This window comes from Colias eurytheme, chromosome 15 (genome assembly GCF_061535395.1).
Source record: "Colias eurytheme isolate Ceu_HAF_F1 chromosome 15, ilColEury1 Martin Lab GWU primary, whole genome shotgun sequence".
Lineage (NCBI taxonomy): Eukaryota > Metazoa > Arthropoda > Insecta > Lepidoptera > Pieridae > Colias > Colias eurytheme.
In genome coordinates, this window is record NC_142994.1 from 9,080,327 (window position 1) to 9,095,138 (window position 14,812).

Genomic DNA, 14,812 nt, shown 5'->3' on the forward strand with positions numbered 1-14,812 from the left:
ACAACAATGTCTGTGCATTTCATTTTCATTTGTTAATATTACAGCTGAATCATAGTACAGGGTGTCTCAAAAGAAAGTTTATATTTTGTGGATGATTAAAAAAAAAGTAAGCGGTGTATTGAAAAAATGTTTATTAATTATTAAAGTGCATAATATGGGAATTTATTTATTAAAAATAATATCGTCCAAATGCAGTCCATTGCGTTCACGGCACTCACACTTTTTTTTTATTCATCCACAAAATATAAACTTTCTTTTGAGACACCCTGTATAAAGATATCTATATACTATGGCTGAATTTTGCTGTTAAAAAATAGATTATGCAATAAAATATTTTTAGTACTAACTTGTGACCATGATTCATTCGACAATCGACAATCTCCTTTAGAGTTAGGTACATAAAGTACATTTTTTCTAGAAAATATGAATCTATTCTCTTACTCTATATATTGTTTGAATTTATTTACTTTTTATGTTGTTATTTTCGCTACAAAATAAAGTTTTTAAAAAATAATAAGCTTTTTATTTGTATAACCAATATACTACTACATTCCTGTGCTTCTAGTAAAAAAGAGTTAAAGGCTCTTCGGAAAAACAAATTATCAGTCATGTATGATATGATTTAGGTATTTTTTACGTAATCAACGTATGTAAATCTAAACCAAGCGCTTCTTGTGATCGATATTTTGAGAGAATATAAATTGAAAACAATCATAATTTTATATTCTAAATGCATTTATAAAACGTGATTTATTCGTTTTTTTTATTTTTATTAGGCTTATGTTTCGGCTCTATAATTTCTAAAGCCACTGCTATAAATATTATTAATGAATATTCAAAGTCCAAATAAGTCACGTTCTCAAATTTGGTAGCCTGTTTACCACAGACATGTATATTTTAGTAGACAACGCAAGTACCGCGATCTGTATGAAAACCAAGCGTGTCATATTTTTTGTACTGACCTTGACGAGTTATGACGTCACGAGCGCTTTTTAGTGATGGTAATTTCATTTTACGCTAAATCGATTAGGACGCCACTCGCGCGGCGATTCTAGTATCGTCCTATCCCTTAGTCCTATCCCATCGAAGTAAATCGAAAGAAATCAGATCAAACGGTTCTAAGAGGTAGACAGATCTATGTCTAAGAGGTAGTTAAATAAATGAATCGTAATCGATTACTAAATCGATTCAAGACAGAAAAATGATAATTACAATAGACAGAGGAATGATAAAATAAAATTATAAACCTTTTAATATTCTAACAAGTAAACTAATGTGTTTTAGCTTTTTCTTACATATGCCCATTGAGTTACCATGTACTATGTACTAGAGAGGCCATCGAAAGAAAGTAATGAAACTGTCAATCAATCAATCTTTATGTCCCGTTGCATCGATCCATTTTTCTTTTATGTTCGGGTTACTTGGAAAACTGAAAAAACAAACATAGTCTAAGCAATAAGGAGTTTTCTTAAAAAACTCCCAAGATGACACTTAAACTAATGGCGTCCATGTCATAATATTTATTTTTAGTACCTTTGTATTAAAATACTTAAAAGTTCTAGGTCAAGTCCTATTAAATGACAAAAAAAATCTATGCCTTTTTTTCTGAAAAATTGCTACTTCAAATTATCATTTTTCTGTTCGATTATAAAATCGATTAGAATCGAGAACTGTTGCATCAAATGAACATCACTAACCACAAAATTGGACAGAAAAATGAGAACAGAAAAATGAGAAGACGCTATTCATTGCTTGTTATCATACGACGCGATCTTTACCGTGCCAAGTAAAAGCCGCAATGTATTCCGAATCATTTCGTATGAGTTGGTATCCGTGTTTGTCACGATCGTTTTCCACAGATATTCTTTATTTGATTTTAAAATAAATAGTGCATATTCTGATTAGAAAATTACTTACCGGTGGAAGGAAACATCTCTGCTAACTCGGCCACTCACAGTTGTGGAGTTTCTACAGTTTATAACGGCGCAATTCGGCATTTTACTTTATTCAGCTTCACGTCTTTCCTTGGCGAACTGCAAGCGCGGACTGAGTGTAGGCCAGCGTCAAGTAAGAGTCATAAACTTAGTTTGGACACGGGAAGTACATACACTCGCTTAGTCTATCTTGATACATGTCTGTGCTGTTTACATTTTGAAATTAGAATTTATGCAATTCAATCAATGAATACTTTATTAAATTTGTAATTTCATCGATATTCAAATTCATTCAAATTACTACTTCGTTTGTTTTTTCGTTCGTAATAAATACAAATAACATAAAAATGTATATATATATCTTTTATTGTATACGTCTTTTCTTTACTTATTTCAAAAAAAAATAATGTCAAGTATCTGGGGATACTATCGGATATAGGATCGATACTCGATCTCGATCTCTGTGTTAAATAGAGCTGTAAATATAGCATAAAATGTTACACAGAACAGTGCACAAATTACATAAGAGTCACACAAATATTAAAGGACAATACCTATATAATTTAAATTCAATTGTTTATTAATTAATCACATATTGATCTATTATGTAAACTGCAAAATTTTCAAGGCTGATAATTTATGTTTGATCAGCTGCATATAGGTTACCACTGAAAAATAAAGTAATTGTTAGTTTATTTTTATAGTTTGCAATGCAACTAACGAAATGTTATCAAGAAATACAATTTTAATTTTGTCCGACACAAAAATTTTTGCAAGGTAACCTTTTAATTTTTAATTAGATATCTAGATTATATTTATAACTGGCACTGGCGTTCTTGAACGCTATATTTCAAATAAAGAAAAATAATGATAATAATTCCAAATTCAAATCTACGCATTACCCGCCTTGTTTGTAAAATCTTCAGATGGAAGTTTTTTTTTCTTTACCGCTTTGCGTAAAGTTTAATTTACATTTTGAAAGAAATTAATTGCATATTTTACAGGACAATTGTATGTAAAGTTTCAACTAGCACTAAACATTTTCAACATTTGAAGTCATGGAAAAATATACCGGGACCATCATCCCTTCCTATTATAGGACAATTGCATCATTTCTTTCCAGGAGGTTTGTATTTTAATATTTTGTTAATAAGTATGTATTATTTTTTAATATAAGAATTAATCTTTTAACGATTGATGGTACCTACACATAGAAAGCTGGTTTTAAATTACAATAAATAGTTTTCATGCTACACTTACTCCTATAATTGTATAAGACTAGTAAATTTTTAATAATGAATGTTTCTTCGATAGGCTCTCTATACAACTGCAACGGCTACGAGTTTCAGGATAAGCTATATACAAGTTACGGGCCCATTGTGAAGCTTAACCAAATATTCGCTGGAAAACCTGGGATATTCCTCTATGACCTTGACTCGATTGCACAGGTATCAATTAAATTATTTGAACTCTAATCTCATATTATAATAAATTTAATCATGTAGGTATATCTTTGTTTTGTGTTTTGACGTTGTTTTGACGACGCGGTTGGCGCAGTGGTAAAGTAACTGCCTACTGAGCCGACGGTCCCGGGTTCGATCCCCGGTCAGGACAAAATATATTTGTGTGATGAACTCAATTATTTGTTCTTGGGTCTGGGTGTTGTTATCTATATATGTATTTATTAAATATTATATTTATCGTCGCCTAGTACCCACAACACAAGCCTTAATTGAGCTTACTGTGGGACTAGGTCGATTTGTGTAATAATGTCCTATAATATTTATTTATTTATTTATTATTTATTTATATCAATTATATTCCAAATACAGGTAGTTAATCTTGTTTAGGTATCAATGACGATTAGAACGGCTAGTATAATATTTTATCGATATTATAAAGTATTATTCGTAAGTAGATACTGACCCGATCTGATATTGTTGCTATGCTATGCTAACAAAGAAATCTATACTATTCAGGAATGACATCCTATTTTTTATCCTTGGTCAACCAGGCGAAACCAGGACAAGCTGGTAGTATTACATATGTATATCAAGATTATGTTTAATCCTAAATTTGCTGTAGATGGATTATATATTCGGAATATCTTAAGCTGATTAAATACTCTTGATTATGTAAATAATGACTTCAACCTCCTTTATCACATTCCAAGAAATATTTTGCGATGAAAATGTTATCAAAACAAAGGTATTATGTCAGTTCTAAAATTAACAGCTAATATTTAATACAGAAAATGATATTTAGCTAGCGCCAAAAGTTCGTAAAATAATAATTGCTATGTTCTGGCATAACACGCCCATATTGCAAACTGCATTCTACCTTAGAGAGTAATTTCCCTCGAACTGCATACGTTATTGCGAGATAGCACTCAAATTGCAACAAGAGTGGATTGCTTGTTTAGCTTTTCATAGCGAACCTAAAATTCATAACATTGGCTAGAACTTCGAATATTTGTACCCAATCTAAAGTCACTCATCATCATGTTGATCTTGGATATGCCGGTTTCCTCACGATGTTTTCCTTCACCGTTTCGAGTAGAGATAATGTTATCTACATGTCGACGTCCCCCGCGAATAATCCGGTAATGACCTATTACGGGGTTCTTCATGTTATGCGTTTTTCGGCATCTAGAAGTTAAAATACACCATGTAAATTTTTTTCAGAATTTTTCTATCTTTATTTACGAAGATATAAAAAACTACGCGTTTATTCCATAAAATAACATTAAAATGTATTTGAAACGAATAATATGGTTTTAGATCTTTACGAAAAATAATATCAATATGATTTGACAGTAAACGTTGTTACGATATTATTCAGGTAAAAAGTTTTCTACATTATTTAATTAAGGGCCGATTTTTCAATGCACGGATAAAACTTATCCGTCCAATAAAGTATTACACGATAGTATTAAAATGTTACGTAAACTGTCAAATACGGGCAATTAGAATACGTTTTTAAAATGGTAGTTTTATACATTATTCGACGAATAAATTTTATCCAAACATTGAAAAATCGGCCCTAAGTGCTAGTACAGGCTTATTCGGGGTTTTATTAAGAAATCGATTTCCCGCTACTTTCATTATGGAGTGCAAGTATGCAAGGTATTTTTTTAAACACTCTTTCTATTACTGAGCAAATGATTTACACAGCCTTAGAAAAAATTAAAAGAGATGAAAGTTTGATAGATAAACGAGGCAGGCATCAGAATAGACCACATCGAAACCTTCATCTTCATCTTCATTAGATGCTGGTCGTCCGACTCAGGTTCTACCTGCTGGCCAAAATAAGCCCCCATCAGTATGGCTTCATGCCACAGAAGAGCACCGACGACGCCCTCTATAGACTAGTGAGCCACATCAGAAATAAGAGGGAGGAGAAGAAGATTTCTGTTGTGGTATCTCTAGACATAGAGGGAGCCTTCGACAGCGCCTGGTGGCCAGCCATAAAGGTGCGGTTGGCCGAAGTTGGGTGTCCGGGGAACGTTAGGCGGGTGATCAGCAGATCCCTGAGTGGAAGAGGTGTGAAAGTTAGGTATGCGGGTGTGGAAGTGAGTAGAGAGACCAACAAGGGGTGCGTGCAGGGTTCCATAGGTGGGCCGCTCCTGTGGGACTTCTTGCTGGATCCTCTGCTGTGGATGTTAGAGGAGATGGATGTGTTTTGTCAGGCTTTTGCCGACGACATTGTGCTAGTGTTTGATGGAGATACTGCTTTAGAAGAAGAGACGAAGGCAAACTGCACATTGAGGAAAATTGACGAATGGGGTGTCAGAAATAAACAAAAATTCGCGCCACACAAGACATGTGCCCTGCTCTCGACACGAAAATTAAAATTTGACAGGCCACGACTTGTAATGGGGAGTGTGGACATCCAATATTTCGAAAGTATTAAGATACTGGGCCTTACTATATTGATGGCGGCCTGACGCCCATGTCGGGAGCGTTTGCAAAAAGGCAATTGCCCGTTATAAGCTATTAGCAAGAGCAGCTAAAGTAAGTTGGGGGCTTAACCCCCAAGTAGTTAAGACTATATATATATCGCAGTTATATAACCGACTATATTGTATGCATCAGCAGCGTGGGCACCCAAAGCGGAAAAGATGGGGGTCCAAAAGAGGCTTAACACCGTTCAACGGGGTTTTGCCCAGAAGATCTGCAGAGCATATCGGACTGTCCCTGAACTCTGCGATGCTGTTGGCTGGGATTCTCCCTCTTGACCTCAGGATACTCGAAGCTTCGAGGCTTTATGAGATCAAGAGGGGTGTGTTGCACCCGGCGGTGTTGAGGGACAGGGAGATGGAACGAATGGCACCCGCGATACGGACCCACATACGGCAGAGCAGGTAGAGCTGGGGTTTGGCTTGATAGATGCCTATGCCGACGTGGTTAACAGCCACGTCTTCAGGGTCTATAGGAACGGCAGCAAGATTGCGGCCGTCGAGTCGGAGCCGCCCTTTCCGGAAACCGGATTACGATCTGTGTCCTGTTTCATTCGTCAAGCTTATTTTGAGACAGGATACGATCAGCGAATGGGATAGGAGATACGATGTAGGAGGAACGGCCGCAGTCACGAAGCCCTTTTTCCCAAGCGCTGCTGCTGTATACAAGGTAGTCGCGAAAAAGTCATCACACACCACACCACACAAGTACTGACTGGTCACGGCGGATTCGCCTTCTGTGAGGTTCTGATGAGGATTCTGATTAAATTTTAACTGTAATAGGACCATAGTATAATTTTCATGATTGTGTAATCATGTGTAATAGTCGTGTTTTCAGTGCAGTGTCTATTTTCTATGATAATAATAACTATCGTGTTTTGTGAAACAATCCAAAGTTGTTTCATTTACTAAAATGTCCTGTATTTCATAAAACATAGATACTATAATAATCATCAAATAATACTTCAGTAAACTATTCGAATAAACAGTAATAGTTATAACAATAAAATGTACGTTACTGTTAAACAATCGAATAACCAAATAATAGATTATTACAAATGCTCAGTATACAAAACAAATAACACGAATATTAGCGCAACAAGATTTTACTGTTGCCGAAAATATAAATTTACACGAACAATATCGTAAGTGACATTACTGACCAGAGCTTGACCTACACTAGTATAGTAAAATGAATCCAGCTAAATTATAACGAAGCCCTTGGGACTACTTCAATTTTGTTGAAATAACCAGATAGCTGAAAAAATTAGCTTCCATATGCGATATTAAAAGTCTCTGATACTTGTTGTTTAATGGAGTTATTAAGAAAAAATGGTTTTTTATTTTTCCTGAACATTTACACTTTTACGATTACCGGATTATTCGTGGGGGGCGTCGATGTGCAGATAAATTATTGAAAAATCAATTAATTTACTGCATGCTCTCGTGGTTGCAACTTGCAAACTCCCGACTCATAAATTTCAAAGACACTTAAACACTATAATTACTCTAATATTGCCTTAAATGAGAGTGTTTATAGATTGGTGTGTCGCGAGGAACATAAATTTATGAAATGGCGACGACACCAAGTGCGAATCATAGCACATTTCTCTTTGGCACAGTAATAGGAACGTTTTAACGTCAACAGCGCGAAATTTACAGAGTACCATTTACTTTTTATTCACTAACGAAAGTTTTCATGGAAGTTAAGCCTAAAAATTTATTTGATCCTAAAATTTTAAGACCTAACTTTCAGGACTGAAGTGGTAAAGTATTTCTTTAGATAATTTAATCGTTCCATAGCTTCTACTTTTGATTTTTAAATAATGATTCCGAGATAGACAAAGGTCGGAATTGAAATCAAACAGGATTAATTCGTTATTAATTATGCATTGATCGGTTCTTAGCTAATTTTGTTGCAGAGTATAAGATCGTCGTAGGTTTTCTATTCTTTTTGATGTCAAGAAAGTAAATCCCCATTCTCAACAATAGGTACTTAAGTATTGAGTTGGTATTGAGCTAGCTTCAATGGTTTTCACAACTTAGATCGTTATTCAAACAAAACAAAACATTATTCGTTATTCTTCGTTCCATTTTCAATATTGTTCTTACCAAACAATAATATCCTTTCTAAATTTTTTCTTTTGTAGGTTCTTAGAGGCGAAAATTGGCTGCCTGTTCGACCTGGATTTCAAATTCTGTATTATTACCGAAACTTTTATAACAAACCAAAGGGAGGAGCTAAAGAGCCAACAGGCTTGATTAGCGAGTGAGTTCATATTTTTTTTACCAACCTGAAATGATAACTGATAGATTTTTTCTTATATTACTATCAGTATATTGTTAAATTGATTATCATTAAATAGTTAAAAAAAATAAGGTATCTATAGTAGTTTTAGAGTATTTTCACTTGTGGTAGACAAAATAATTTTTACGTAATCAAAATACATAAATACTTATTTCTCAGATAATAAAACAAAATTCCAGATCTTATCTGTATAAAAAGTAATTAATTCAGACAATACTCAAACCATTGCAAGTATCATTTAGCACCTCTTCTGCTTATTAAAAGTATAATCCTGCCTTTTAATAAAACAGAGCTTGGGAAAACCCTACCTTTGAATAGGGTATCTCTAAATTTGTAAACGCGGCACGTAAAGGGACTGCCTTTAATTCCCATGTAAGACTAAAATTACAAGAGACCCTTTTTCGCGGAAAATGTAAATAAGAATAAGAAACGTGGCGAGGTTTTGAATAACGTAAATAATGGTTACATTCTTATAGCAAACATCGTGTTGAGACACAAAGAACATCAATGGAAAATGCAAAAAAGGCCCGAAAATTTAAACATCCCTAATGAAAATGGTTTGCGGTTGTAAACATTATTAGTTCTTTGAAATAGAACCAAGAAAGGAATACTTATACCGTAAATAACTAAGTACATCTTGGCGATATAGAAGATTAGATTTTGCATAAAAATAGTTTAAATTTAGATATTTATTCATATGTTTTTTAGTCATGGAGAAAAATGGAAGCAAACCCGCTCCATGGTGAATCCGATCGTAATGCAACCTAATATTGTCAAACTGTACAGTCAAGTCAGTGCCGAAGTTGCTGAAGATTTGATCAAAAGGTAGTATTTCATTTAATTGAGTATAAACTGAGTTTATTTGATCAATAAGACATCAAGAAACTAATTGTTTTTTTTTTAACTTTAAACAAATTTGAAATGGGTGTCTCTACATCATAATATATTATTAGTAGAACATAATGCTCTAAGCCATAACCTATAAACACCCTAAAATTATAACTATTACAATTTACAGCATGTATTCCACTTATAATTATGCATTACATACATTATCATGTTTTATACAGGCTGCTCAATTATTGAACTTATAGTTTTTTCATACACTACTGGACATTTAGCATACCTTGTTTTTCGCGGACACTGTTTTTATAAAGGGTCCTTCAATATACCTACACAATAACTAATTTTCTTTATTTCACATATACTCAGGCTTCGTAAACTCCGCGACGAAAACAACATGATAAAAGACAATTTCGACTACCAAATGAACCTCTGGGCTCTCGAGTCGGTCAGCGCGATCGCTCTCGGAGATAGACTTCACGCGCTAGACGATACTTTAGCAGACAACTCTCCTGCTAAACAATTAATTAATTATGTACATGAGTTCTTTTCGATTGCTGAGAATTTAGATTATAAACCCAGCTTGTGGAGGTATATTTCGACTCCATCGTTCAAGCGGGCTATGAAGGTCTTCAGCAGTATTGATGAGTAAGTATTTAGCTAATGAATGTTTGTAGAAATGTAAGCTTGTTTAGGTTGTTTATTATTTAATTGGAAAACTACAATAGTCGATAGTTAATTGACTTGAATTGTAATTTTGAAGCTTTCTTCTTTTAATCTTTAAATGTTTTACTTAACTTCAAGCTGAAACAACTTAATCTTTAACACGGTTCGACCATAATGAGTTAATTCTAAAAGTGGACAAATTTCAAGAATATGAGTACAAAAGTCATGAAAGATTTCAGATCTTTTCTGATCGTATCTAACACAATATTGCAGTCACAAAGTCGAATGACTATTTTCCGTCAAAAGCTTTCATAGAATACAATACTTTATCGACAGCACCTTTCAGGATAACACTAGGCTTTGTTAAAAAGGCCAGAGAGGAATTGAAAGGGAAATGTGAAAAGGCCGAAGATCAAAAAAGTGTTCTTGAAAAACTACTGGAGATAGACGAACGGATTGCTCTCATAATGGCCAGCGATTTGCTGTTCACTGGCGTCGATACGGTACTCGATATATCACTTTAATTGTGTTCGTTTATTACAGTTTTGTACTTTTAAATTACGCTACTTTAACTGTAAACAATTGTAGAACTCTGATAAAATTGTATGTGGTTGACAACACAAGGGGAACAGCCAAAAGTCGCTTATATTTTACCATTCATTCACGTACGTAAAGGAAATAACTGCACAAATAAAAAGTAATTGGGCATTATATTAAGCCAATTACACAAAGATTTAAAACATCAATGAATAAATACTTATTTAAATTCTAGTAAAAGCAATATATTTTATGCTTAATTGAATTATTTAAATAAAATAGGAGTAATGAATCAACAGGTCGGTAACACGATGAGCGCAACCTTGTACCTCCTCGCGAGTAACCCGGAGAAACAAAACAAATTACGGGATGAAGTTCTCTCTGGGAATGAAAAGAAATATTTAAAAGCTTGTATAAAAGAGTCGATGAGAGCGATGCCTGTAACGGGAGGGAATGCAAGACTCACTACTAAGGAATATAACATTTTGGGCTATAAAATACCTAAAGATGTAAGTATGTTTTATATCTTAAATTTTAAGAAGATTAGCAATTTGGTTGCACTTTTTTCAGTACATTGACATTTTTATTTCATATTTTTGAAGTGAAACTTCTTTATCGGGGGTGGACAAAAATTTTGTGAGACATTTTTGCCGTTACGCCGCGCGCGTGACATTTTTGCGTTACGCCGTACTCGTGACTATATACATGTTATATTAAAGTGATCAGCAAAATCAAAGGGTTTGTTTTAATTCTAATTCCAGTGAATTTCTAAAAAAGTAAATAAGTAATTATATCTATTTTTCTAATACTTTGGTGTAATAATGGTATTTATTTTTCTAAGTTATTTATGATTAACCTCACTTTTTGATTGTATTTTTCAATACACTAACACGTGGGTGGAATTATGGTATCAATTTTTTCTAATACTTGAATGTTGATTGTGGTATTTATTTTTCTAAAATTGTATTTAAAGTTAACCTCAGTTTTTGATTGAATTTTTTAAAACACCAACACGTGGGCGTGATCATGTTATTTATTTTTCAAGTTATTTAAGCTTAACCTCTGTCTTAATATGTATATATTATGTACTATGTGCGTCATTAATTTCTGACTGTTTCGAGATTTGGTGCAAAATAAAACAGTGTGTAAATAAAATTAAACAATTGAGTAAAAGTATAATTTCATAGATAACACGTTGAGAAGTTCCCTGTATAAATATATAATATAGGTACATATCTTGTATAAATACATACATAATATGCCTATAGATCTTTACTCAATTGTTTTATTTTATTGATTTTTTACAAATTTTATTTACACACTATTTTATTTTGCACCAACTTTCGAAACAGTCAGAAATTAATGACGCACATATTATATATACGTTTTAATATAGAATATTTTTTATTTTACAACCTTTACAACTTGATCATTAGGAATTTATTACCTCTATTGTTCGAACAAAAATAAGTTACCGACTTTAAGAACGTGCCGACAATGTAAGTACACTATTGTTTCTTAGAAAACATTTTAGGAGTATACGATAATAAATCTATGACTCACGTAAACACGTGTTTGCTTGATTGGTGTCAGGTGTTCAATTATAATTTTATGAATTCAAAATTTATAAGAATAAACCTCAAACTCTCTGTCCAATCAAAATCCGCCTAAGTCGAAATCCTTTATAAGCTGAAAACGGCAGTGGCCGGCGTAAATATTCAAATAGGTAGCGAGGAGCGAAGCGACGACCATCTTAGGTTAACTTTTGAACTACCGCACGAGCCGAGCGAGCGAAGCGAGCGAGTTGCAGCAGCGGCCGGTGTAAATATGTAAATAGGTAGCGAGGAGCGAAGCGACGAGCATCTTAGGTTAACTTTTGAACTACCGCACGAGCCGAGCGAGCGAAGCGAGCGAGTTCCAGCAGCGGCCGGTGTAAATATTTAAGTAGGTAGCGACGAGCGTGTGACTAACGTATTTCTTTAATATTGTATATAGTAAATTATTTTTTGAAAAATAAGGACATAAAGAAGTTTCACTTCTTACGTGTGTACTCTAGTACACGCACACATTTTTATTTTAGAATATAAATAATATCGTAAATTAAATGTTCACTTACATTAACTTCAACTTACGGAACATTAGAATGGTATCAAAATCAGTAAATGAAAAAACAAACCAATTATCGCATAAAGTCGCTCTAATTATTACAAGTCTTCTAGACGAAGCTTAGTTAGTATTAATATATTTCAGTCTGACAGGATAATTAAGATCGTCGACGTGACCATAACAAGAAAATATCAAAGCAACATGCTCTAAACTAATTTACATCATCCCACTATTGAATGAGACTTCATTTCATACTAAAGGAGTTGGCTTTTTTCTAAAAATACCAACTTCATTACGCTCAAGAGCTAAGCTGATAAAATAAAGCGCTTTGTGAAATCTAAACTACATTGAATCGTCTTTAAACAATTAAGCCCAAGAATCAATTTAGTGCGGACTTCGGAGAGGTTTCGACTAAAGTGTACTCAACACTTAGTGGATGAACCCTATAGATTCAAATTGTACTTTGAGTGAACACTTGATATAACTTTTTTAAGTCCATTTCACTTAAACTTGAATATTCGTTTCACCTTTACTGACGAGACTTCTTTGTAAGATTGTTTCTTATCAACAAGTTATTTTCTTTTAAACTTTATAAAGGACCTGTCAATTTTAAAATAATTTTATCGCTCAAAGAGAGCGGTGAAAATTTAGAGGTAATATTTTCACTTCGAAAGTTTTTTAAATTATATTATAAATTTCACGTCTACTTCATTATGCAAATATATTAAGCTCTTTCTTCGCTGCGTTTTAACAGAAATATAAAAGTATTTGGTTAGTTAAAATAATATAAAATTTTGATAGTTATAGCAGTGAATTAGTATATAGTATCTATTATTAATATTATATTAGCCAGTGAATTTTAAACTAAAATTTACAACTAAAATTATCAAACGAAAATTATGTAGTTTTCATAGTTTTTCTTTCCCATTTTGCTTATAAAACTGAAAACACATTATATTTGGATGTACGTATTTATTGGCAAAATACATTTAAGTGTGATATTGTTTTTGGTATCTCTATTATTATCACTCTATAAGACTCTATGTTTCATTTCATTGAGAACCAAAATATTATTATTAAATAAATATTATTGTTTTTTACAGATGTTTCTAGTATTTCCTCATCAATACCTTGCTAAAATGGAAGAGCAGTATCCTCGAGCGAATGAATTTATCCCGGAAAGATGGATTGTGGATAAAGACGATCCGTTGTATCATGGAAACGCGCATCCTTTTGCGTACAGCCCTTTCGGGTTTGGGGCACGAATTTGTATTGGTAAGAGTACAATGAAATGAAATTAACGAAGAAAATTCGTTTATTATGGAAACATAAAAAAGATACAATGAAAATTAAATAAGTAGGTAGTTACTTAAATATACACCAAGTGTATTGCAAATTTTAATTAAAAAGATTGCTCAAAAAACAATATAAATTTAAATTTATACCCTAATAAATAACAAGCTGATCTGTCGAAATTTGTTCTACTAAATTTTCTTACATTTTTCAGTTTAATTAGTCTTGTATTTATTGGATCCAACATAAATGTTTTATTTGTTGATAAATCACATAACGTCTATCCTTTCTTAAGAGATGCATGTTGTTTCCAATCTTTTTTGTTTTCAAACGTAAACCTACAAACTAACTCAAACTATTTACATAGGTCGTCGAATAGCCGATCTGGAGCTAGAGACCCTAATATCTAAGATGGTGGAAAACTTCCAAATCAGTTGGGTCGGACCACCGCCCACCATGTACCAGAGCTCTCTCAACTACTTCAAGGGACCATTTAATTTTGTGTTTAAGGACTTGAAATAATGAACTATTATTAATTTAGTAAAGTCATATTAATTATTGATTCAATAAACAAATATTCGAAGATGACGAAATATGTTGTTTCATTTTATTATAATACTAGCGGTCCGCCCCGGCTTCGCCCGTGGTACATATTTACGTTTTCTCTACATAAAAACCATCCTCGTACTTCAAGGAATATAATAGAAAAGAATTATCGAAATCGGTTCAGCCGTTCACACGTGATGCCATGACAACGCGAAACGGGTGCAGACCCGCCGCCTTTTTATAGCTCCCGCCGCGAAGCGCGTCGAACGCGGCAACTGATACACAAAAATAATCCTTATGGCTGCATGATTCTGTATTCACGCGCGATGACTTATAGCGTATTTCATGTATAACTTTGGTGTTTCTACACCGATTTACATGATTCTTTTACTATAACCTGCCCAGGAGTATGAAGAATAATTGTGCCAAATTTGGTTAAAATCCGTCGTGTAGTTTTTGTTTCTATAACGAATATACAGACAGACAGACAGACAGACAGACAGACAGACAGACAAAAATTTTACTGATTGCATTTTTGGCATCAGTAGCGATCCCTTATCACCCCTTCATAGTTTTTTTTTAAATATATTTCATGTACAGAATTGGCCTCTCTACAGATTT

At 33.3% G+C, this 14,812-nt stretch overlaps 1 protein-coding gene across 1 annotated transcript; it reads left to right on the forward strand.

The window, feature by feature from the left end:
• The first annotated feature begins 2,658 nt into the window (after window positions 1-2,658).
• LOC149902509 (cytochrome P450 CYP12A2-like) lies at window positions 2,659-14,167 on the forward strand. Its single transcript, XM_090110245.1, has 10 exons — window positions 2,659-2,711; window positions 2,939-3,060; window positions 3,249-3,382; window positions 8,043-8,161; window positions 8,909-9,025; window positions 9,413-9,691; window positions 10,056-10,212; window positions 10,546-10,755; window positions 13,456-13,627; window positions 14,013-14,167. The coding sequence occupies exons 1-10, from the start codon at window positions 2,659-2,661 to the stop codon at window positions 14,165-14,167; spliced, it is 1,518 nt and encodes a 505-aa protein (XP_089966371.1).
• Window positions 14,168-14,812: the final 645 nt, after the last annotated feature.

Bases quoted from the DNA above. Each gene is read 5' to 3' on its own strand.
- LOC149902509 (XM_090110245.1), top strand. From the start codon at position 2,659: ATGTTATCAAGAAATACAATTTTAATTTTGTCCGACACAAAAATTTTT. The intron at 2,712-2,938 runs GTAACCTTTTAA...CATATTTTACAG, and splicing joins GACACAAAAATTTTTGCAAG to GACAATTGTATGTAAAGTTT. The intron at 9,692-10,055 runs GTAAGTATTTAG...AGCACCTTTCAG, and splicing joins GTCTTCAGCAGTATTGATGA to GATAACACTAGGCTTTGTTA.